The sequence below is a fragment of the Pseudophryne corroboree genome, chromosome 1 (genome assembly GCF_028390025.1).
Source record: "Pseudophryne corroboree isolate aPseCor3 chromosome 1, aPseCor3.hap2, whole genome shotgun sequence".
NCBI lineage: Eukaryota > Metazoa > Chordata > Amphibia > Anura > Myobatrachidae > Pseudophryne > Pseudophryne corroboree.
In genome coordinates this window covers 148,661,280-148,687,825 of record NC_086444.1, presented here as the reverse complement: position 1 = coordinate 148,687,825, position 26,546 = coordinate 148,661,280, and the positions used below count along the sequence as shown (strand labels likewise).

Below are 26,546 nucleotides of genomic sequence, written 5' to 3'. Positions count from 1 at the left end.
CGGCGTCGACCCTGACACCCCTCTAGATAACATATATGGGCTTTCGGAACTGTGTCATCTTCAGGTCCGAGAAGTTTGGGGAAGATGGGGAGTATCATCTCTGGGCCATATATATAGTGATGGGATTCTTAACTCTTTCCAACAACTTCAACACGCATATAACATTCCTTCAAGGTTCTTTTTTCAATTCCTACAGTTGAGACATGCACTGGCAGCCCAGTTTCCAAATGGCCCTCCAGTCCTAGCTGACTCCCCGGTTAAAACAATGTTGCAAACGCTAGATTCGGGTCATTTAGTCTCTAGGATATATGGTCGTATCTTGCAAATGCACCACAGTGACCCTCTCATGGCTCTGCGGGGTAAGTGGGAATCGGATGTGGGTATGCTATCGGACGATGCATGGAATACTGCCATAGGGGCCCATCGGATCTCCACTTCCTCTGTTAGATATCAGCAAATACAACTATACATTCTACACAGGGTGTATATGACCCCGGTGAGATTAGCACATATCGGGGGTGCTCACAACTCGCAATGCCCTAGATGTGGGGTCATGGATGCAGACTTTTGGCATTTACTATGGTTGTGTCCTGGTGTGTCTGTGTTTTGGACGGCGGTTATACGGATTTTATGTGACACAGGTATTCCCTCCTTCGTATGTACTCCTGCACTTTGTACACTGTTGATTGTGGACGAGGAAGCCTTAGACCCACCTAGTAGGCGATATGTTATTAACTTATGCGCTTTAGCTAGGGTCTGTATTGCCCGGCTATGGCTGGCCAGTGAGGCCCCGACATCTGGGGCGTGGATATCCCTGGTCAATGAAACAATTGCGCATGAAAGATTTGTGTTTCTGGCTAGGAAGGTGGAGAGGAAATGGTCCACAATATGGGGTAGATGGATGGACTCTAAATATTACAAAGAGAGATATAGCTAAACCCGTGTTCTTCCCCGTGAGTCAATAAGGGTTGTTGTGCGAGGGGGGAGTCCCCGCGGCCGGTCTTGCCTTGTTATGATGTTTGTAACACAATGTAATAATCCTGCTCTGTTTATGGGATTAAAGGATCTGTTATGTTTAGGACGTGTTGAGCTAAGACACCATTGCTATACGACTACATGATCTATGAGTAACAATGTTTACTGAATATAATATAGACTGCATACATGTACTGCTACCTCCACACATGTTGGGTGTGGAAATTGTTTGTGTGTTGTATGTGTGAATTGTTAAAACAAAATTGAAAATCTCAATAAAAAATATTGAATTAAAAAAAAAAAAAATGTAAAAAACATTAACTCCTGTGGGGTTTTCACATTTTATTTACTTATTTAATGGGACCAACATTGATGTTTTCAATAATTCTTACTGTGGGTTAACCAAATTCCATTGTCAAATTTAACAAACACACAAAACGTCACCATTGCTTATACAAAAATAAACCCCTTTTTTTAAACCGTTGCAATTTTCATACATTATGCTTTGCAATATAGCTTAGGTTCCATCAAATTGTATAGGAAACTCTGGTAAACAGCAATTAATCATATTCTGAATAGATTGAAAGCACTTGGCTTTTCCCATAGCAATAAATATACCCCTTTCACACCGCACAAATAACCCCGTATATTGCCGGGTCGACGTGGTGTGAAAGGAGTAAGTCCCGAATTTCCGGGTCGCTTGACCCGGTATTTCAACCCGGGAATAGAGCAGGGCTACTCCTGGGTTATTACCGGGTCAGGTGCAGTGTCAACGGGTTTCCAGGTCAATGCAACCCAGGACCTGTTCTCATATTAGGGAGAGACAGTATTATAGGGACAAGCAGAGATTGGAAATGATCTGATCTCCAGGCACCGCCTCTAAACACATCACTGCTGACATCACTAACCAGCAAATTTCCGGGTTGGTGCCACCAGTCTGAAAAGGATCTCAAGCGGGTCACACCCAGGAACGACCCATGTACAAGTCCCAGGTGCGACCCGGTTTTGCGATGTGAAAGCAGCATTAGTTTCTACCTTTCATTTTATGTATGATACATGCTACCACAAAGCTGATTGGGTGACTTCTTCCCTCTTTACACTGCTTGAGACATCACCCTCGCTGTTCTTTTCCTTTTATATTTAAGCCACTCTGGTTTCTACATAAATTTAGTTTAGTTTATTCTGCCGGAGAATTTTTCACCCAGGTTCTTTGACCTTCACGATGAAGTTTTTGTTTGGAAATGCAACTGATGGACCACTGACATGTTTTATGAAATAGTTTTATCTCCCTAATTGTACACACGTGGGGCAATAATAATAATAGGCTGCGATGTGCAGGCTGTTCGGTAATTTCTGAGAGTATGCAGTGGTTCCCAAACTTTTGTGATTCACGGCACCCTAGAGTATCAGGATTTTTTTAGGCGAAAAGTTTCTAATTTAGAAAGAAATATTAAATTAAGTAAATTGTGTTTATAGGTCATCTTAGGTTCAATTGTGTGGTGAGGGGCAAGATTTGCTTCTGTTTGACCACCAGCACTGGTTTTGCCTATTGCATTGACTATAACATTTTTTAATTGGTCCTGGACCACCGACCCAGGGCATCCCTGCAAGTGTCCCGAGGCACCCCAGGGTGCCACGGCACACAGTTTGAGAACCACTGGAGGAGTATGCCTTTATTTTTAAAGCGGCAATGATTTACAAGACAAAACCAAGTCGGTTTTGCCTTCTAAATGATTGCCGCTTTAAAAATATGGCCATACTTGCAGAATTTCCCAAACAGCCTGCACATCGCAGCCTATTACAGATTGCCTGTGGTCTCCAATTCCATACTTAAGGATTAAGAGTATTTGGAGACCATTCTCTTTGATAATTACTGAATAAATCAATGTAGATTCCATAATAGTACAACATACAGCTAAAAAAATAAAATAAAGTTGGAGCATGTAAACTTCTTACATGCCACTATGCGTAATAATTTCCTGCTCTAATTACTTGTGTTCTTACTCTATGTACCTTATACAGGACAGAGATTTTGACGTTACTTGAATCCACCACGTTTTGCATCTTATTGTGACATCTGAACTGTACTGATCTGTAACATCTTTGACATGTTGGTAAAAAGAAGCTGAACCGGGATGACTTTCATCTTGTCAACATTAATTTTTTGTGTGTTCAGCATAGGATCCATACATGTCGGTTGTGGAACGTGGTAATTAATTATTTTCTGCTGTTATTTCAGCTTTTCTATCAAGATGATGCAGTAATGGGAAGTGTAGGAAAAACATTATTTATTCATTAAATGAAAAAGACCTGCCTTTTTTATAGTACCATGAATCAAATATCTTGAGAAATTATTTTATACTGTACATAGCTGATATATAAATGCATATAATCTTAGAAAATGCATCAGATGTTACCAAGGCAACCCACCCGAATATGTATTTGTCATTTTTATTTTTTTAATAAAGGCTTTGTAAATATTGCTTCAGTATATAAAAGTTAATTTAAGGCAATGATTATTCAAGAATATCAATATATATAAATCCAATCAACTTCCTTCATTCTCAAGATCAATGAAATATTCCTGATTAAATCACCTGAATTTAGTTTATAAATAAAATAAAACATTTCTGTCACAAATGCAGCAATACATATCTGTGGGTGGGATGACTCGTAATCTTCAGTAAAGCAAAAAAAAGAAAAAAAAAAAAAGAAAAAAAAGACACACACACACACACACACATTTCCACTGAGCTACCTACCGCACAATAGTTCTGAGTAATAAAAAGTTTTAGTTTTAGGTTTCTCTTTGCATCACAAACATAAATGTAAACGTTTTGTTTCACTATGATATGATTTTTTTTTTTTTTTTTTTTTAAAGTCTTCTATTATCCTGCATAATCATGCTACAAAGACCGTATAAATTCTGCAATAGATTGTCTGACAGATACAGTTTACGTGCCAAAAACTTATGTGATTCTATATAGATCATTTCTTTTCATGGAAGCAAAGTATCTAGTGTTTAATTTCCCAAGCACTGAGCGACATCTAGAAAAGGCGGCTACAATAGTTTATACACAGAAAATATAAATATATATTTTTTAAAAGAGGCACTGAGACCAAGGAGTTAATATAACAGACAGTAATATAATAAGGTCACCTTTCAAAAATAGAAATCCTGATCAATTATTAAAAAGTGTACTCTATGTCAAAGAAATCAAGAATGGATTTAAACCACAATGATGCATGCACAATAATTAAATGACACAATTATTATTAAACTGGTACCCAGGAAAGACAGGTTAATAGCAGAGTACCTAAAATACTATATCCAAATCCTAGAGGTTCAACGCTAATATCATACATATTTGGCACCGTTAAGAGACTGAAAAATGTTTAAACAGCTTAAGAACAAGGCATCAGATTGCACAGCTTAACAGAGTGCGTCACCACTTAATAATTAAATGGAATATTCCACCTTGGTTGTAATTTATTATATTTATCACATACCATGCAATAACTTACTTTATAGATTACTGTTCATTTTTCTTCTGTGTTTATCTGCCATGTTTTAATATAATTAGACACTACTGATATGACACAGCCCTGCAGGTCTATATACTATTATGCGATGATAACAAAACATATGGCAGTGAAAAAAAAAAAAGTTTAATCACAGCAATTTACGTAGAGCATATTGATGGGGCCGCTGAGTGATATCTGCCCAGTGATACTGGCTATCAGCAGCAAGAATAGTCTTGCCACTTTGCTAGCCATTCCTGATGCATCTGGGCATGCGTAACCTGGCTTTGCTGGATAACACAAGCACAGCGGAACTGGAAACCCTGATTTGAGTAAAAAAACAAACAAAAAAAAAAACCGTACAAATAATCTGAAAATACATTTTTTAATAATACGCCAAAAGAAAAAAATTTTTTTTTATTTAAATAAGGAATTTTATTTTAATTCATTATTTTCTGTTACCGCCACCCTGAGATGGTGACATTGGAAGGAGGACTACACCTCCCTACGGGGAAGGCTATCAGCAGATATAACTAGCAAATCACTTTGCTGGCAGGGGTTCTTCATAGCTTGGAAGAAGCCCTAGCTCAGATGAAAACAAATATTATTATTATTATTATTATTATTATTATTAATAATAATAATAAAAAATCAATCAGACTGGCTATTGAGCTCTCTCTCTGCCTTGAATATAATTATATCCAGAGAGGAGCATTGTGCTATATTTCAGGGCACTAAACATAAAAGTATACCTGATAGTACACACATATGGCTGAAGCGCACAGAAGAAAGATGCTTAAAAAACCCAATGTATTTACTAAAAGCTGCAGGAGGATGTGAAAGTCATCTGGAGGTGGAAACCCCATTTAACCAAGGAACAGAATTCCATTATCATGACATAATACATAATACATAATTAAACAGTCAACTAAAATCATCAGCTCTGCCTGCAGTATGGATTTGTAATACTAGTTAGGTATAAAAGATAATTACTTTGTAGAAGTTTGGTGCATTCCTTATGGTGCATGAATAGTGAGCAATGCTACAAGAAGGGATATCCGTGATACTAACTTATACTATATTCACATGGCTGTTTACAGGGTAAAAGCACAACTGCTGTATACGCTATGTTAGGCAGTTCTGCTCAAATACATAATACAGCCACATAAATTAGGCTGACCATGGGATGCTCATGGATTACACAGGTTCTGGGGCTGGCTGACTTCAAGCCTACATTTCAGCTGGTTTTAATCAGCCACAGAAGCTGTGTAATTCATGAGCGTCCCAGGTAAAAGGGATAATATGGTCACTCTATATAAATAGGGCAGAATGATCCTTATGCCTGCAGCACCACCCTCCATTCATTCTCTGCCTGCGTAACATATGGAATCACTCATATATGTGATGAATTGATGTCAATTTATGATAGCTGTTTGGCGGAATAAGTTAATGCACATTTGTCAGTAACTCTATAGTCATAGTCAGACTGCCGGGGCAGGTGAAATATTGTATATGACTTGCAAACAATTCAGCAGGCGTGAGAACCTGACAAGGTTATAAAAAAAGTTCTCGTTAAATGGCGATACATAGCAGTAACAGATACACATCAATTAATCAGGATTTGTGATTGGTACCTATGTGTAAATGGCAATGCATTCTGCGTAGGTTCAGCCCTTGGTTCGTAATTTTGTCTCACTTCTGGGGTTGTTCCTTCATCGTCCGTTCCGTTGATGCTTTCAGGGGTTAGCGGAGACTGGATATCCCCTCCAGCTGATTCCTATAATGAAACAGTCAAACAATTAGTAGCAAGTAATGGCAATGCCTCTACATAGCATTAGTTTATTCAGTCTTCAGTTAAAGAGAGACGTTACAGCAGCACAAGTGTCCAGCCTTAATATACGGCTGCATGCTGGTAGGGAAGCGCTAGCGACATCAGTACAGGATTCATTTAATTACTGGTTATCTGTGTGGTGTTTGTATGTCCTCACAACAATCCAAGGATAGTTGGCTTTTGAAAAAATAAAAATGAATCCCAGTGTATATATGCATCCATGTGATAGGTAGACTGTAAGCTCACTGGGGCAGGGACTGATGTAAAGAACTGAATTATTCTCTGTAAGCGCTGCAGAATGCTGTATCTGTGCACTATGTAAATGACAGATAAAATCTGGTGAGGGGGTGGCAGGGATGGGGGAGCAGGCAAGAGCATGTGACTTGTATGCAGCTCACACGTTTACCTTTAATAGGCTATTATGGGAAGATGCAGCTACGCCCTTCTGCAGAATTGTCATTGTTAGACCTGTGGCATATAGGCCAGTGCCATCCAATAGAGTCACAGGGTCCATAAATGCTGTATACATTGGGCAGCACTAAACAAATCACTGTAACTTGCCAACAGCAACCAGTGCATCTGGGTGCAGTATGGGTACACGGGAAGCTTGTTCTTAGGGTACAATGGGAGCTATGCGTGTCTGTGCCAAGGGCTTGGGTAGTTAATCAACAAGCTAAGGTTATTTCAGTCAGAACTAAAGCTACAGTAGACTGTATAAAGTTCCGCTTGCAAATGCATTTGTGTCATAGGGGCTGAGGTGGAGCTGACTGCATGCATGCCTGTGGAGCGTGCTTTGTGTACATTTGGACTGCACATGCTCCTGAACTGCGTGCACACAAGTACAGAGAGATGAAACGATAGGGGTGATTCAGAGTTGATCGCAGCTGTGCTAAATTTACCACAGCTACGATCAGGCACACTGACATGCGGGGGGACGCCCAGCACAGGGCTAGTCCGCCTCGCATGTCAGGCCCTACCTCATCGCAGAAGTACAAAAGCATAACACAGCGGCGATGCTTTTGTACTGTAGGAGTAGCTCCCTGCCAGCGCAGCGACGAGTAACTCCTGCAGTGAGCAGTAGCTACGCTGGCAGGGAGCTACTCCTACAGTTAATCACGCAGCCGCCGCGGCCTGGTCCCCCCCAACGGTCCAGGCACGCCTGCGTGCCAGGATCGCACCCACTAAATGGCGGCTAAACACCGCCGGACCGCCCCTTCCCGCCCAGCGACCGCCTCTGCCTGTCAATCAGGCAGAGGTGATCGCTAGCCGTAGACAGCTGTTGGCTGCCTGCCATGCGCCAGCGCACTGCGGCACCAACACATGTGCAGTTCAGACCCGATCGCAGCTGTGTGAGAATGCACAGTAGCGATCGGGTCTGAATGACCCCCAATGTACACTTCTGACCAGAGGTATTTGCTGGGACAATGTTTCCAGGCACCCAATGTCCGGGATCAGGTGCAGAGAAGCACATGCCTCTAATTTTTGTCGAGGCATACAATGGACTGGCAGCGGATCCCAGCAATACCTCGGTAAGCCAGCCCAACTCCGCTCATGACCAAGGAGACAGAACTAGGCTGCAAGAGGGCATTCACACATAGGCAAAGATGAGTGAGGGTATGCCGACGCAACTGTGGGCGTAGTAGGGTTGGATTTAATTGCGCATAGACCTGTTTGGTTATATATCCTTTGTACTTAGTATACGGCAGGTACAAGTGCCTAGTAGTAAACAATGTGCACACACACATGTGGTTGCATACTGACAAATATATGCTCTTTTCCAGGCATTCTTCTGTAAACAATTTATTTGTAACTCTGCAGCATAGATGGTGTAATGGTTAGCATTGCTGCCTCACAGCACTGATATCATGGGATTGATTCCCACCATGGTCCATAATTGTGTGGAGTTTGTATATTCTCCCTGTGCACATGGGTTTCCTCCGACAATCCAAAAATATACTGTTAGGTTAATTGGCTCCCAACAAAAGTAACCTGTGCGTGTAGATGTGGTAGGGAATTTAGGCCCCCCCATTTATCAAGCCTTGGAGATAGATAAATAGCACGGTGATAAAGCTCCAGCCAATCAGCTCCGAAATTCCATATCACAGGCTGTGTTTGAAAATTTGACAGTTAGGATCTGGTACTGTACTTTATCACCATGCTATTTATCACTCTCCAAGGCTTGATAAATGGGGGCCATAGATTGTAAGCTCCACTGGGGCAGGGACTGATGTGTATGGCCAAATATTGTCTGTAAGGTGTTATGCAGTGAGTAAAATACCTAACTTTTGTGTAAAATAACTAAGCGCATGCGCTCTGCGAACCTTGCGCATGCGCAGTAAGCGACTAATCGCAGTATAGCGAAAATCGGCAACGAGCGAACAACTCGGAATGACCCCCATAGTCTCTTGTGCAGCCCTCCCAATACATAATCACCCATTTGGAGAGAATTACATAGCAAAATTTGGCCAATAAAGACAGGTCAGTTTTCACATGAATGTCTCAAAAGCTCAATGGGTTAAATTATGTGGGACACATGTGGAGGCACTGCGGTTCTTAACACCCAATGCATAGACCCGGCACAGCCTCCGAAAAGGGTGTGTGGCATCACAAACTGGGGCGTGGCCTTGTAGGCCGACCACATTTTCATCACTCCAGGGGCGTGGCCAGCATTCTTGGAAATGCTGAGCGGCTCCCAGAGATTAGTCTGCCCGTACAGTGCATACTGCCAGCTCCTACTCTGTGACAGGAGCCGAGTGCTGCACGTAATGTTACAATGCAGCACCCGACTCCCTATCACTGGGGAGAAGCCAGCATTTTGTGATCAGCCCCCCAGAGGGTGGTACTGTAAGTGGCCCCAGTGATGCCACCGCATGGAGGTGCTGTATTGATGGGAGAGGGGCTTTTCAACTTCCAGATGAGAGGTATGAATGTTTTTTCTAACAAAACAGTATTAAAACACTGACAAATCACTTTACAGACATTTATCTTTGAAGGAAAATGCTAGAGAGACTGATTAAAAAACACGTGCTGGCTCCCATTCTCCACCAATACTACAAGTGCAAAGATCAGCCATCTGACACCTCTTCCAGACCCCCAGTATCTTCCTTGTGGTCACTATCAGCCGTCTATATGGTCCCTGCTATCTCAGTTGGCAAATGTTTTGGGTCCAGGATGGGGTCCCCACTTTTCCATGCACTTCTCCCAGGTGCTATTTCTAGAAATTTGCGCAGTCTCACTGCGGGGACCGCAAATTATTTGGATCTGGCATTCTCAGGTCCACACGTTGCCTCGTAGTACACAAGTATTATGATACAAACTTACTTCTTGTATTTTTAGAAAATTCTGGCTGCACAGAACTCCCTGCATGTAGCCACTGTCTCCCGGGCTCCGCGGTGCAGCTCACAGCGGTCTGATGTCTCACGCAGAGTAGCGTCTGAGCCAGAGGTTGCAGATCTATAGTATCAGGACTCTTGTTTACTGGCCAAGTCACAACTCTTATCTCGCAACATTTAGGGGTGATTTATTACTTGCCAGTTTTCTCCAATAAGTATAATTTCTCATTGCTACATATAGTTATCTGGGGGCCTCATTTCCGAGTTGTATGCAAAGGCGATGTTCAAGATTGTATGCACAAAAAAAGGTGCTGGCGAGATCAAATCAGACGGCATCAGAAAGGTAGCTGAAAAGTGATTGCTGTCCCTGGAAGGTGGCTACTAGTGTATGCAAACATGGGCTGTTCAGTGGGCATATTATAGGAGCGCTGCAGGCTTGTCAATGCAAGCGGCTGCGTCCCCTGACTCACAGCTGAAGGCATAGGAGGCTGTGGTCGGATGGAGCAACTGTCAATGATGCAGCCGACAGTGATGTATGAGGACACACCAATCGGTATTACAGCGTGCACAGAAGCTGGCGTCTCAGTCTTGCACTGCTAGCAGCACGGATGTACACAAGGGAAGGAGTCTGTATGGCATTTGCATAGAGCCGCAGGCAGGCGAGCCCCAATACTCGCTGCTGCGCTCGCTTGTGTGTACACTTAAGAACCAGCCACTCAATGTTCACATAAAAAAAAAAAAAAAAAAAAAAAAAAAAACACACACCAACAACAACAACAACAACAACAACACATTTATGGATATTTCCAGATCCGTCTAACTCCAAAACTGCATTATTTCTATGTCAGGCATATTTCAAGCATTCAGATGTATTTACTTACCCCTAAGTGAAGGGATGCAGTTTGACAGCGTTAGTAATAAATACAGAAACCACATTTTCCACATACAATGTAATCAAATACAAACATCAATACATTTGTTTACTACTTTAAAAATGTAATTAAAAAAATGTAATTAAATCATCTTTCCTGCAGTAGCCCAAATGGAAATGACAAATAAGTAAAATAAATAGACAGCTGTGACCTGACATAACATAGCAGCGGCACTAATGAATAAAGCACTATTCGCTGGAGAGGTCAATACATAGACAATCAGAATCGGCTAGACAGAGTTGTGGATGACATCAATATCATTGTCTATCTTTACACCAGCCAGATACTGTGTGCACGAGACACGTCTCCTACGAGGGGTATTTGGGGATACACCCACATTTCATTATGGGTGTCAGAGTCAGTCTGAAACGTAATCGCAGTTACGATTTTTGAAAGAGTCTCTTTATCTGCAATCTAGTCACAGTCAGTCACACCTGGGAAAACTGGGGCCTTGTCTGTCACCTTGTTGTACTAGGCCAGTGATGGCTAACCTTTTCAGCTTGGTGTGTCGAAAATCGGAAAAAAGTGTAGCCTTCCTCGGGTCGCGTGTCACTTCAAGAAATATCAATAATTTGGTGATATTTGCAGCCATAATAAAGAGTTATATATTTATTATATTTATTAGTTCAAAAAGCAAAAAAAAAAAAAAAATGATTTACCAGGCTTAGTGACTTTTCTGTTGCTGAATTGCATTTGCTAAATCTTGCAGGGTTGTAGTCGGCATACTGAAGACCACCCGTGTTTTGTGCACTTCAGGGCCAAGCAAGCGCTACTAACTTGATCTGTCAGTCTGTTTCTTTTATTTGTTTTAATATTATTTAATGCTGAGAATTATTTTGTACCAGGAGTCAGTCCAACAACACTGTTACAGAGGTAATTAAAAACCTATTAAATTAAATGCTTTATTACCTCTGTAACGGTGTTGTTGGACAGACTCCTGGTACAAAATAATTTAAAGCACTACACTACGTAATGATTGCACTTACAGGAGAGCCACACAATGCTGCTTATCACAAGTCCTCCTGCGCTGTTTATGACGGACTGGGCTGGGGTGATCACACAGGGCTGTGAAACTCGTCTCCCGGGTCTCAGGCCTGCAGGTGCAGGATGTGGGGATCGGAAGGCCACCTTACTTGGCTGTCTACAGGGCTGTGAACCTCGCCGATCTCCTTTCCTCCTGTAGCGTTCTTCCGACCAGTTCTCTGCAGAGCGCTCGCGCCAGCGGTGACACCACGCCTCCATGCAACAAGCACGAAACAAGCAGGGAGCAGAGCCGCACATGACGCAACAAGCAGGGATTGGAGCAGAGCGGCACATGTAACCAAAGGGCAGCACCAACAGGCGTGTCAGTCAAAGTGCCTCGGCGTGTCACGAGTGACACGTGTGTCATAGGTTAGCCATCACGGTACTAGGCTATGATGAGACTGGATTGCGATTGGAGGTGAGGCTTGGAGCATCAGAATTGTTACACAAACAAACGCAAAATTTAATTTATTTAATTTCAACATTTATAAATATATGCGCAGTCTTCGCTTTCCTAACGGTGTATGAATCAGTTTTTATTTGTAAATACTAGAGCTGCTTGCAGTGAAAAATTCCTTTTTAAACCCCGCTTATGCCGTTTAACTGAATTTGAATAAATGGGTGTTTTTCACAGCTGCGACCAATCAGATGCCATCATCAATAGCAACTTCGCTGTCATCAATAGCGACTTTTACACATACATCGGGGGTCTGAGCTGGCGCAGCTGAGACTCCTCCAGGTGGCTGCAACTGAGACTTTTTAGCAGCCATGTTTGTCTGTGCTTAAGACTACATGTCCAGGATATGCCCTACTGTAATTTCACTGTGTCCGCACGGCAACTGCAGTTATGCCCACTTTCTGCGAGTTACCATCCGTGCCACACACGGTCTCAGCGAGGCTCAAGTAAGACTTGGGGACAAAAATCACATGGGTTGTGAAAAACACGCATGTGCAGTTAAAAAATCTGCCAGTTCAGACTGCAGATTTGGGTGAAGAGGCGTTTACTATCCTTAATTACAGCTTGTGTGCCCCATTCCACTTCTCCAGACGTAAGTGATTATAAGTCTGTAAATGCGCACAAATCTAGATCATACTTTCCTACTTTTGAAAACTAGATTCAGGAAGATTATAGTAGAATGAACTGTGCAAAGTGTGGTGCGTCGTTAAAGGGGCGTGTCCTGCTGCACCCAAGTATTTCCAGGTTTTTGCCATGTGTGAGCCCCGAGTCGACAACCCTGCTCTGTACCAGGGTTTTTCCTGGGTATAACCCGGGTTACCTCTAGTGTGAACACATAGATCCCAGGTTTTTAGACCTGGATTAGAAGTAAAGTGTTTGATTGGTTGTTCGGCTAAAGGCTGCAACAGAACCCAGATAAGTTTAGACAATTACACAACAGACTGGGCACATGCTGTATACTTATAGGAAGCTCACACACAAGAAGGGCAGATCTGACACCAAGGAATGGTGTCAGCTTTAAAGAATTTTTTTTTTATTTAAATAGGAAATAAAACATATGTGCCATTAACAAATAGCAAAGGCTGAATAATATACATTAAAGTGTCACCTTTAAATACACATCAAATGTCAGGAAAGACCCAGGTTCAGTGTGAACGTATCCAACTTGGGTATTTCCCCAGTTTTTGATGTAGTGTGAATGGGGGTCTCAAACAGAGTCCTGGGAAATTCCCGGGTTGATAGACCAGGGTCATACCCGTGTATTTCCCCAGGTCCTATGTCTGAAAGGAATATGAGAGGGGTATTACCGGATCATACAGCTCACCAAGAACCTCTACAATCTGACTGGACCATTTACTATAGGTACCCAGTCTTGTTTTATTACCGTTTAGTTCCCAATTGTCTAGTGCAATGGAATACGAGGGTGCTATATAAGTAACGGTTAATAAATAAGAGTACTTTAAATGAAATGTAAGAGAAAAATAAATAAATTCTGAAATGCAACCGCAATAAACGGTGAGCCAGAAAGTGGCTAATGGTTAACAAGTCCATATCATTTCCGGAGCCACACTTCTGCTTTGGTAGAGGACAACAGATCACAAAAGGACGATCAGTTGTTTTGGCAGAAAACAAACATGGATCTTATCTCCAACCCTGATGCTGCTAGAATCCAACACACATCCTTATTTTCATTCATCAGTGTGACGGTAAACAGCTTGTCACCACATGCGTGAGAAGTTCTGAGTCCTTGGCACTGACCAAGCCCCAAATAAATAAGACCAACAAAACGGACTATAAAATCATAATATAACCTTGTCAGAAGTAATTTCCAAACTATCATTTAGCAAAGAGCAGCTGAAATAAAATCAGTATTGCAGTTAGTTTGGTAAGTACGTGCAGCTCCATATTAACAATGTAACATCAATAGCATGTTCTTCTAATAAAGGTACCAGCATAAACGTGACCAATTTGTGCATAACTGGATTAGAATCTTGTATCAGCAGGCTCAGTCTCTGGTCCCTCATAGAGTAAACCATGCCAACAGCAATTGCAGTATTTCCAAGCCAATTTGGACTCCTAGAAGCTGGACCACAACCAAGTCCTCACTCTACAGGAAATGGGCAGATGTCAGGTACAAATGGCTTTCAATCAAATATAGTACATTAGTGAAGAAAAGAATAAAGCAGGACACCCTTAAAGCTAGAAAATAATTAGACCACACAGGCTGTTTTCAGTTCTCTCAGTGGCAGAAAAAGACAGCTGATAAGGCATTTCAAAAGTTATATATGGTAGAACGTCATCATGGTGGATTAATCAAATACAGACGAAAATATTTTATGTTTTGCTGTAAAGTGTTGCATAGAGGTTAGCATCGCTCCTTCACTGTTCTGAGGCCTTTGGGCGTATTCCAAGCTAAATGGTACTGTGTGCATTGCAACTGTATGTTCTGCCCGTGTACATGTGCTTTTTCACTATAAACTTCACAGATGATTGATGCTTCAGGAGAATACAGGGGCAGATTCAATTAGCTGTGGGTCCCATGTCCTTTGCTCGTGGGTTAACACTGCGCACATTTCATGGGATTTTTTCATGAAGCGTGCTCCCGATCCTCTTGCAATTCGATTGCATACAGCAAACTGCGGATGCCACAAGTTAATACTGCAGTATGCGACTTATGTGAAGTGCATGAAAGGGTGGGGAAATCATCCTGAGCCCTCAAAAAGTGGCAAATAAGGTAGGACAGTGCAGGAGGCCATTCGTGGCCATAAGCACAGTATCAAATGGCACATTCTCTAAACTGATGGGAAAAATAGCCAGCAAGTGTATTTCAGTGAAAATAAATGTGTTTAGTGTATAGTAAAGTGTCTCTATAGTGATTTTTCAGTGGGAATGTACAAGTTTTAAAAAAAGTAAAAAACAAAACAAAATCCACACACACACGCACGCACGCACGCACGCACGCACACACACACTTGCAACTGCCATCTGCAAGTTCAAGAACCCCTTTCCCATCAATACAACACCCAGCATGCATGTCTTACGTCATTTATGCCATTTCTCTGCTTTTTCTAGAGAAAATTAAAAATCTTTATTGGCCACATAATGGTGTTCCAGGGGTACTTCACTGTGACCTGATATTTTGCCTTATAAAAGGATTTTTTCCATAACCACATCCGGAGCTGTGAATGAATATCTGCAAACTCCTATAGAGTTCTGCATTAAATTAACATCGATTTCTAGTGACTAGCAAAAAGTCACGGCTGTGGGGTTCCATCTTATTTCTGGCCAACTTGAAGCTAACTGAATCAGCCCCACAGTGCTTCTGATGCAGTTGTGCACAAATATAATTAAGCAATTTAACTGTAGTTGTGTCACTCAGTCATCTATGGCACAGTCCCAGGTGTTACGTTTATCCATGCAATTAGCACCTGAGTCAATTTGATTTAACTATATGTGCTGAGCCATGGCTATACCTAAAACCGTTGGGGTGCCTTGAGGACCGCGTTTTAGAACCTCTAATCTATGCAGTTTATTGGAGGTACATTATGAATGCACTATGCATAAGTGTATCAGTACAACAATTTAGAACATAACGTAGTCATCCTGACTCAACCTCAACATGACGACATGGTTTAAAAGGCAAACTGGGAGGTTACATGGCTTTTGACCAAACTGGTGTGGGTGTTTACTCCAATTCTACAGAATATGTTGACACTATACTTAAATTGATAACAACCATATGAAAAGGTCATTGCTTGTCATTTTTCAAAACGTTTTATATAAACCTACACTGTATACAGATGCAGCTAAATCAGTGCATCCAGAAAGTATTCCCAGCGCTTCACTTTTGTTATGTTACAGCCTTATTCCAATATGGAATAAATTCATTTTCCCCTCAAAATTCTATACACAATACCCCATAATGATAACGTGAAAAAAGTTCTGTGATTTTTGCATATTTATTAAAAATAAAAAACGAATGTTATGTACATAAGTATTCACAGCCTTTGCCATGAAGCTCAAAATTTAGCTCAGGTGCATCCTGTTTCCACTGATCATCCTTGAGATGTTCCTAAGCCTAATTGGAGTCCACCTGTGGTAAATTCAGTTGATTGGACATGATTTGGAAAGGCACACACCGGTCTATGGGGGTCATTCCAAGTTGATCGCTCGCTAGTAACTTCTTGCAGCGCTGTGATCAGGTTAAAGCTCGGCAAAACTGCGCATGCACCGCAATGCGCAGGCACGTCATTTGGGTACAAAGAGGATCGGTGCTGGGTAATAGATTTAACGAAGAATCCATTCATACAGTCGATTGCAAGGTGATTGACAGAAAGAGGGCCTTTATGGGTGTCAACTGACCGTTTTCTGGGAGTGTTTGGGAAAACGCAGGCGTGTCCAAGCGTTTGCAGGGCGGGTGTCTAACGTCAATTTCCGGGACCAAAAAGACTGGAGTGATCGCAGCGGCTGAGTAAGTCCAGAGCTACTCAGAAACTGAACAAACATTTTTTGTACCGCTCAACTGCAAAGGCGTTCACACACTTGCAAAGCAAAAATACACTCCCTCATAGGCGGCGACTATCTGATCACAGCGCTGCAAAAAGTTGCTAACGAGCGATCAACTCGGACCTTATATTAGGGGTCATTCTATCACTTGCCCGTGTATGTCTGAGCACAAACCAAGCATGAAGTCAAAGGAATTGTCTGTAGACCTCCGAGACAAGATTGTCTCCAGGCACAAATCTGGGGAAGGGTACAGAAAAATATCTACTGCTTTGAAAGTCCCAATGAGCACAGTGGCCTCCATCATCCGTAAATGAAAGAAGTTTAGAACCACCAGGACTCTTCCTAGAGCTGGCCGTCCGTCTAAACTGAGTAATCAGGGGAGAAGGGCCCTAGTCAGGGAGGTGACCAAGAACCTTATGGTCACTCTGTCAGAGCTACAGCATTCCTCTGTGGAGAGAGAAGAACCTTCCAGAATGATAACCATCTCTGCAGCAATCCACCAATCAGGCCTGTATGTTAGAGTGGCCAGACGGAAGCCACTCCTTAGTAAAAAAGCACATGGCAGCCCACCTGGAGTTTGCCAAAATGCACCTGAAGGACTCAGACCATGATAAACAAAATATTCTGGTCTGATGAGACAAAGATTGAACTCTTTGACATGAATGCCAGGCATCATGTTTGGAGGAAACCAGGCACCGCTCATCACCAGGACAATACCATCCCTACAGTGAAGCATGGTGGTGGCAGCATCATGCTGTGGGGATGTTTTTCAGCGGCAGGAACTGGGAGACTAGTCAGGATAGATGGAAAGATGAATGCAGCAATGCACAGAGACATCCTGGATGAAAACCTGCTCCAAAGAGCTCTTGACCTCAGACTGGGGTGACAGTTCATCTTTCAGCAGGACTACGACCCAAAGCACACAGCCAAGATATCAAAGGAGTGGCTTCAGGATAACTCTGTAAACGTCCTTGAGTGGCCCAACCAGAGCCCAGACTTGAATCCGATTGAACATCTCTGGAGAGATCTGAAAATGGCTGTGCACCGACGCTTACCATCCAACTTGATGGAGCTTGAGGAGGTACTGCAAAAAGGAAAGGACCAAAGATAGCTGTGCCAAGCTTGTGGCATCATATTCAAAAAGACATGAGGTTGTAATTGCTGCCAAAGGTGCATCAACAAAGTATTGAGCAAAGGCTGTGAATACTTATATACATGTGATTTCTTAGTTTTTTTATTTTTAATAAATTTGCAAAAATCTCAAAAAGCTTTTTTCACATTGTCATCATGGGGTATTGTGTGTAGAAGTTTGAGGGGAAAAAAATGAATTTATTCCAGTCTGTATATGTATAAGTAATATATAAATTTCTCATTAATTGGGCATTAAAAGCGCAAGGAAGGACTGAGCTGAGGAAGTACTTAGGAGAAAAAAAATATTGAAATGAACGAAGGGGACAGACTTAAACTAGTATGATGGATTTTGCTTTGAGCACTTTCCAAAGGGCAGGTAAAAAACCAAAACAGAAATATATATATATATATATATATATATATATATATATATATATATATATATATATATATATATATAGACAGGTATGTATGTATGTATGTATATATATATATATATATATACACACATACATACATATATATACATATATACACACACACACACACACATATACACACACACACACACACACACACACACGCAGCAGCTAAACAGAGGTTTGTGCACAGATGCAATGTACAGTACATATTTTATGACACTTAGATTTTAGCCAATTTCCAAGTCAAGAGAGGACAGTGAATGGGGTTTTGAGTTACAAACGGCTGCACACAGCAGATACGCCTCTGTGTTCTAAGTAAACAGGAAATGGGGACTCTCAGTAATGCTCCTTGCAATCTGCTGATCTAAGGGTTAGAAGTTGTTGTTCTCCATCAGATGAGTTACTGGCTTACTGTACATGGGTACCATTTGTTCTGTATCTCTTTTGCTGCCTTCTGTACTCAAGTTCGTCTTTATAACCTAGCCAGAAACGTTTAGTTGCCTGGGCTGAGAAAACAGCAGCTCTCTGGGTATCGCTGTATCCAATGCAGAGCGCACAGCCAGGACAATTGAAAAATATAACTGTGAAAGCTGCAGGGTGGGGGTGCACCAACCAATACATTAAGTCATGTGAGCGGGGAGAACTTCTTCAATCTGCAACAAAACACTTCCGAGCACTCATCATAATACAGCAAAGCCATCTACAGATCATGTAAATGAATCAGGCAGCGACAAAGCATCTCAGTAACACATGTGGCCTTATATGTAACAGCCTGCGAGATGCAGCTCTTTCTAATGTCTACAAAATATGTTTCAGAAGCCCACTAACAGGGTGCTTCACATTAGGGTTTCCTACTTATATACATTTAAACAATTATTAGAGGCAGCCTTGTGCTTTGATGATGCTGCTAGTTCCTAGAGAACGTGTACACCCACAAAGCTCTATAAACGTCAGACTAGGAAAAAATGGAAAATAGAGCAGAAACCAGCGCTATAACTATAAATGCAGCACAGAGAGAATACCACGTAGTCTAAAGACTTTCTTTTTCCGTCCTTTACACAAACACTTCCAGGTTGATTCTGCCCCGCATGCACATAAAGGTATCTTTAACAGTTGTGCATAACCTTCAATTCGTCTTGAGGAAGTCTCCGTTGCTAGGAGACGAAACACGTTGACGCCCCTTTCTACGAGTTCAGTGCAGTGGATATCTGTTACTCCACAGACGGGCTCCTACCATCTCGGTACTGATACTCCGGTTCCGTCCACATTTAAGCCAAGTGACCTACAGGAATCATACCTCCGCAGTGAGGTTAAAGGGAGTCCAGTTGCTAGCGGCATTTCTACATCAGAATCCCGCTGCGATCAGCTGGATATAGACGGATCTCAGCTGTGAGACCAGTGCGGCGCCAACCATCAGCGGCTTTGCCGTTTCATGCCGTTACCGATAGCCATACGGATCACGTCCCTTGCTGGGAAACTCCCTATATGTCATCATCTGATGGTCAACTGACGGCTATTACAACGGAGAATAAGTATTCCAGCAAGTCTGTCCTCTAATTACCATTGTGGCAGCAATTACAAATTTTTACATTCTCCTCGTGCAAATGCATACAGGACTCTGCATTACATCTCAGGAATCAGCACGGGGGTAAATATTACCGTTTGTTTTGCTTCTAATAATTTCATATTGTGGAGCCATCTGTGGACATTTTATATGATTCCACACTGGGACGCCAGTGTCAGAATCAATTGTTGCTCTCTGTAAAGAGCCTCTTTCACTTAAGATATCTGATCTGCATTTTAGATACATTGTATGCTGTTTAAACAGCATGTTCATAAAAGTTAGATACAGTGTTTCTGTTTACACTTGCAAGAGGTGAAAACCTCCGGTTTTTATACTGCTATATATATATATATATATATATATATGTACGGTTTGTCTCATATACTTTGTTCTGTGTCATTAACTGTTTTATAAAATATTTTTCTTTATAAAAAAGGTCAAGCTTCATTGAGTCAATCATTCTCCTTGCTAGACTGCACTTAATTAATCAATTAATTAATTCCAAGTGATTTTTGGTGCACAGGGCATTTCTTCCTTCATAACCTTCTATTAGGACACTTACATTAGTATTCTACCACGCATTCCTGTAAAAGGTATCTTTTCTCTACTCCCATTTTGGCTTCAGGTAAGTAGAAAGTTTTTGGACTACGTGGGATTCTCTCTGTTGCATTTATAGTTATAGCGCTGGTTTCTGGTCTATTTTATATACATTTAGCCTGTAACAGTGCGGACCTCATTCACTGCTGTACATAGAGCTGACCTGCTTGAAATAAATCTCCAACTTTTCTCTCCGGATAACAGAATATATATTCCACATTTCGTTATCCATAGATCCTAGAATCGGGGTACAAATATATAATGGTATATGCTCCCTTTTCCAATCTACCCAGTTATCCCTGGGAATAGAAAATGACAGAAAACAGGAAAAAACAGAAAACAAAAAAAAAAACAAAAAAAAAACACCACACCTCTTCTGAACCCACACAAAGACCATTATTGTATCACATCACTACTGCCAATGTCTTTCACATTCTGGAACCTTGTGTAAGTTGTAAGAGTCCTCAGCATTCATAACTGCATTCTGTTGCTAGCCATACTCATTGTTTCTCTATCCCCACTGCAAGGGGTCATCCGTGCACTATCCTAACATTTCCACAGCCCTATTTTCTGCTCTATTTTCTTCTATATATTGCTTGTCTAATGTTTCTGAAACTTGAAATAAATTAGGCCAATACAAGGAGCTAAGAAGTTGGCAACCATATAAAATATCTATCTATCTATCTATAAAAAGGAGATTGAATCACGAAATCTCAAACCACAAGGCCTACAATCTAGAAACTTGGCAGGTAGCTTCTCCTTAGGTCCCAGGGTGCTTGCTAAGAACCGGTTTTACAAATGTCACTGCCCATCCATGGAAATCGCCAAAGATGTGGATGTGTGTGTATGTGTATATGTATGTTCCAGCATAACTCCAGAATGCCTGCAGAAATTTAGACCAAACTTGGTACATATATGACTTACAATCTGGGAACAAACACTGTGGGGGTTAGACACTCCTAGGGGGTTGGACAGTAGCACAAAGTATTTCAGGAGACAGCATACCTCCGGAATGCCTGGATCAATTTACACCATACTTGCTACACATATGACTTACAATCGGAGAACAAACACTGTGCGGGTAAGACACCCCTAGCACCTGTAGGGGTGAGGCAACAACACAGAGTATTTCAGCAGACAGCATAACTCTGGAATGCCTGGTGTAACTTACACCAAACTTGGCACACATATGACTTACAATCTAGGCACAAACACTGTGGGGGGGGGGGGGGGGGGACGCACCCCTAGCACCCCTAGGGGTGGGCCAGCAGCACAGACTATATAAGGACATGCATGATATGTCAGTAGCGACAGGGCTTCATGTGACAGTGGCAGTGACATGATGTGAGGAGAGGAATGGAGGTAGCAGGAAACCACATGCTGAGAGTTATATAGTAGGAGGAGCAGGGTCCCCAGCAGCACAGAGTATATTAGGAGATGCATGATATGTCAGGCAGGACAGGGCTGCATGTGACAGGGGCAGTGACATGATGTCAGGAGGGGAATGAAGGCAGCAAGAAGCCACAGACTGAGAGTTGTATAGTTGGAAAAGCAGGGTCCCTTGGGGGACTAAAAAGGGGTCTGGCCACTACACAAAGTGGGTCAGGGAAGCAAGATATGGCTATATACTAGATCTCCAACCAACGTAAATTAACGAACTATAATTCTGATTTACTATACTCATCCCATAGCGAAGCACGGGTATTCAGCTAGTATAGTTATATGTCACAATGGACTGGTTACTTCTCAATCTGATTTTCAATTTGTCGTTTTCTTAATAGAGTTTATTAAAGTAGATCAAGCTTCTTATTGGTGGCAGTAACACATTCTATTCAGTCACCTGCAAAATAGCTTTAATGTACGTCCTACATATACAGTACTTGATTAGGCGGACATCTGAACCTAGAGCCATACTAGATTATTAATAATATCAAAAGGAATGTTCCTGGGCTGCCAGCACCGCTCATATTACATATGTTCCATGGATTCCACAAAATGGATGCAATGGAACATACACGTACACCAATTTGCTGATTTCACTTAAATTAATTCTAAATGATATTCTAATTGAAAATGTATAGATTAAAGTCATGTATTAAAGAGGTTGCCCATATATATGCAGAAGAGTCTCTAGATGAGAAGTCAGATACAGGAGACATTACCTGTGACGGTGTACTGGTCAATTCCATTTTTTCTTGTGATTTCTCCTTTGCTAATCGAGCAGCTTCTTTAAATTCCTGAAATTTTTCTGCAAACTGAGTAGAGAAAGATACAATTATTTAAATAAGACAAATAATTAAATCAGTGATCCTATTGTTAAAGATTCAACATGATGCGCTAAAATCCCATAATAAATGTATATTTATTAATATTGGTACAACAAAGTAGGTACCAAACACCTTTATTTAAAATCCCAAATTGAACACTGTAACCCTCCCCTCTAACGCGTTTCGCTGTGGCCATTCCTGATCTTACACAAACTTTTCTTCATTCTACACCACACTATTTGCCTACATACAGTGTGTGTTTCTGGCTGTACTACTGCAGCCGCAGCACAATAGTTCATGCTTTAGTCAGTAATAGATCCGTCCACAAAACTGGATATTTATGCGCAGATAAAGATGTTTATTGTGATGTCACCAAGGCAATCAAAATGCACAAGTCACAGCTTACAAGTGGAGCAAAAGGACAGAACGGGACTGGAGCGGGTTACACCCCTCAGGCTGGGGGCAGACCTGGTTTGTATCAGGGAGCTGGTAGTCTAGGTCAGCCTCTTTTCTAGAAGCTTTTCCTTCCCTTTTTTGTTTTCTCCGATATTGGTTTATTTGTTTTGAGGTGGTCGGTGGTAATGAACGGATTATTACCTGATTTTAGTTGAGTTTGCTAATTGGTTTGGGTGCGCTCACCTTCGATGACTGTTATAACATCTGCTGGATCACCCTATCGGGGCCAACATCTCCACCCAGACGGGTGGGTACTGGGTAGTCAAGTGAAGGTTGAGTGGATACTTTTGCTTGCTGTTTTAATGTTGTTTGCAGAGTTTGTACAGAGCATTGGTGTGGCCTGGGTAAGAATGTTACTGCCGTTCTTTCTTGCCGCCATACTGTTATATTGTTAGGAAGCACCTTTATTCTGGAAGCAGATACCAGGTTATTGGCGCGACCCAGAGCAGAGGCGCGGAGTCTAACACACCGGGGGGTGTTCACCAGGAAACCCTGCAAGGGGATTTGGGCTTCGCTGCCCCTGATGTGCAGGTCGCGGCCCTCTGCCTGGGTCACCTGGTATCTGCACAGGATTCCACAAGGTATAAACAGGAAAATTTACCTGGAGAAATGCAGCTGGTAAGGCAGGGGTTAATTGCAGAGTGACTGATACAGCAGGACTAATGGCAGAGGTTTGATGAGAGCTGTGTTGGGACACAGAGGGAAACCTAAACTTGCAGGCTGTAAGTTCTGGATAGCAGAGCTGGAATTTGGCAGGATTCACAGGGGTTTGTTTGGAGTCTGGATACAGAATTGCAGGTACTGAATGGAGATGAACATGCAGAAAGGTCTGAGTGATTAGGCTGCTGTTTGCAAAACTGGACAGGTGCAGGATTACTGAGACAAGGTGCAGGACTGGCTGGAATGGTGCACAGATATCTTGAAGCAGGGATTCCAGAGCAGAAGGACACACTGTATATAGAATTGTAGTAGATATAGGTCCAAAATGAACTGGTTGCAGGACTGGCAGGAATACTGGGACCAGCTTCCAGGACACAGGAGACTGGGAACTTGCACAGCGTGCAATGGCCACGTGCTGAGCACACAGGAACAGGCTCTAAGGAGTCCAGACTAGAACCTAACACTCTCTGATACTGAACTCTATCACTGGCACAGTAGTATGTGGATACTTCCTAGTTAAAGGGAGACAGACCAATCACATGATAGTCAGGCTGAAGTTGCAGGTAATGAGGTCCAGATCAGTTGCTAGGAAACGAGAACAACAGAAGGGAGCAGCCGAATCCAGGTGCTAATCAATGCAAAAAGCAGAACTGACAGATTTGCAGCCGCTGCACACGTAACACATATTCTTCATTTCTTTACTCTACTTTATTGAAGTATATTAGGTTGCTACTTATAAATAAATAGCCGTCAAGTTTTCTGCCAAATTCAAGTCTGAGTCTTTATTTTAGATGTTAAGTTTATTTGTGTGTCACTGGTTACGTTTATCTGGACAGCCCGCAGCCATTAAAGGGTTTATAATGTCACATTATGTTAAATGAGACTCACAGCAGGTATATGTATATAAAGTGAAACTCTGCCAAAATGTTTTATTAAAAAACTAATATCTGGCGCTGGAGTGTTTTTGCTTCTTGCTGATGACTTCAGCTAATGCGAATTCTTGGTACCCAAGCAGCCCAGGCTCTAATGATTCATTAGCAGAATGGACGAGCAACCTCCATCACCCTTTTCTTGCGTCACACTCCACTTTACATACACTCCCTCACTCCTCTGACATCTACTAATTAGCACAGCAGTAGTCCGGAAACACATACCAAGCGTTTTAATAACTACACACTGCCTACAGGAAGCAGGGACAGGTATGAAGCAAAAGGATCAGATACAGAACTTAAAAAATAACAAGTTTATTATATAAATTGTGCTAAAAATATATGTATTGCAAATGATCACCTTAGATTCTGTAGTTATATGCCAATAAACCAAAAAAAAAGCAAAAAAAAAAAAAAAGCATTGGGCCTAATTCAAGGTTGATTGCAAAACAACATTTTCCTCTAATGGGCAAAACCATGTTGCACTGCAGGTGGGGAAGATTTAACATATGCAGAGAGTTAGATTTGGGTTAGTTATATCGTTTCTGTGCAGGGTAAATACTGGCTGCTTTATTTTTACACTGCAATTTAGATTTCAGTTTGAACACACCCCACCCAAATCTAACTCTCTCTGCACATGTTATATCTGCCCCCCCCTACAGTGCACATGGTTTTGCCCATTAGAGGAAAATATTGTTTTGCAATCAACCTTGAATTAGGTGCATAATGTATTATGCCATAGGTATTAAACTTGATAGAAGAGAAGCAGATGATATAAAGCAGCAAGACTCACCTAGTCACTTACCCAGCAGCCATATACAGAATCTATATATAAAGATAAGTTATCGGTTTGAAACACTGAGAATAGACAACGCAGCCCTGGTTTTAACAGTATGATCAGAAATAAAACCACAAAAAGTATAAAAATAAGTAATATAGGCCCTCATTCAGAGTTGTTCGCTCGCTAGCTGCTTTTAGCAGCATTGCACACGCTAGGCCGCCGCCCTCTGGGAGTGTATCTTAGCTTAGCAGAATAGCGAAAGAAAGATTAGCAGAACTGCTACTAAATAATTCTTTGCAGTTTCTGAGTAGCTCCAGACCTACTCCTAGATTGCGATCAGCTCAGTCCGCTTAGTTCCTGGTTTGACGTCACAAACACGCCCTGCGTTCGGCCAGCCACTCCCCCGTTTCTCCAGACACTCCTGCGTTTTTCCCTGACACGCCTCCGTTTTTTAGCACACTCCCGGAAAACGCTTAGTTACCACCCAGAAACGCCCCTTTCCTGTCAATCATTCACCGATCAGCAGAGCGACTGAAAAGCGCCGCAGGATCTACAGCAAAACTGCTAAGTTTTTAGTTAAATAACTAAGCGCATGCGCCCTGCGTGCCTTGCACATGCGCATTTAGCAACAAACAAACAAAGAGGAAGGGGGGTGCAAATCCCCACCCCCAAATTCCCTTCCGCACACTGAAAATTACCTGTAACCATCCCTGAATCTATCTGGTAATAAAATTCAGAGAATTCGTCACAAATGTTTGCAAACACATGTTTAGCTGCTGGCCACTTCACGGCTTCTCTGATACAGCAGTCCTAACTACTTAATAGCAGTGCCCACATTGGGCCATGTAATTTGTCACAGTACGCCTCATAATAAAGGCCATTACTAAAACAGTTCCTGGGGGTGGCTCCCTGGTAAGTTAGCTCTCAGTCTGGATCTCCTATTGGCACTACAAGGAACAGCATGCCTTCCAAATGCTGCTCCCATTCAATGCCTCATGCACACAAGCAGACAAACAATTTGGAAGCTGCTCAATCATACCTGGAGATAATTATATATCAGGTGCTGGAAGGGGGAGGGGTCACAGACAAACAAACAGAGGAAGGGGGGTGCAACAAATCGCAGCATAGCGAAAACAGTCAACGAACGAACAACTCGGAATG

At 42.0% G+C, this 26,546-nt stretch overlaps 1 protein-coding gene across 5 annotated transcripts in view; it reads right to left on the bottom strand.

The window, feature by feature from the left end:
• The window catches only part of HOMER1 (homer scaffold protein 1), a 185,140-nt gene that overhangs the window by 108,613 nt on the left and 49,981 nt on the right, over positions 1-26,546 (bottom strand). For 4 of the 5 annotated variants that reach the window (XM_063963521.1, XM_063963516.1, XM_063963511.1 and 1 more), the window contains 2 exons: positions 22,455-22,547; positions 6,132-6,274 (listed from right to left, as the gene is read on the bottom strand). In XM_063963521.1, the coding sequence (XP_063819591.1) occupies positions 6,132-6,274; positions 22,455-22,547 (236 nt within the window). Of the gene's footprint in view, positions 1-2,755; positions 3,220-6,131; positions 6,275-22,454; positions 22,548-26,546 lie in introns of those variants that run through there. The other variant, XM_063963528.1, reaches the window with a different exon arrangement.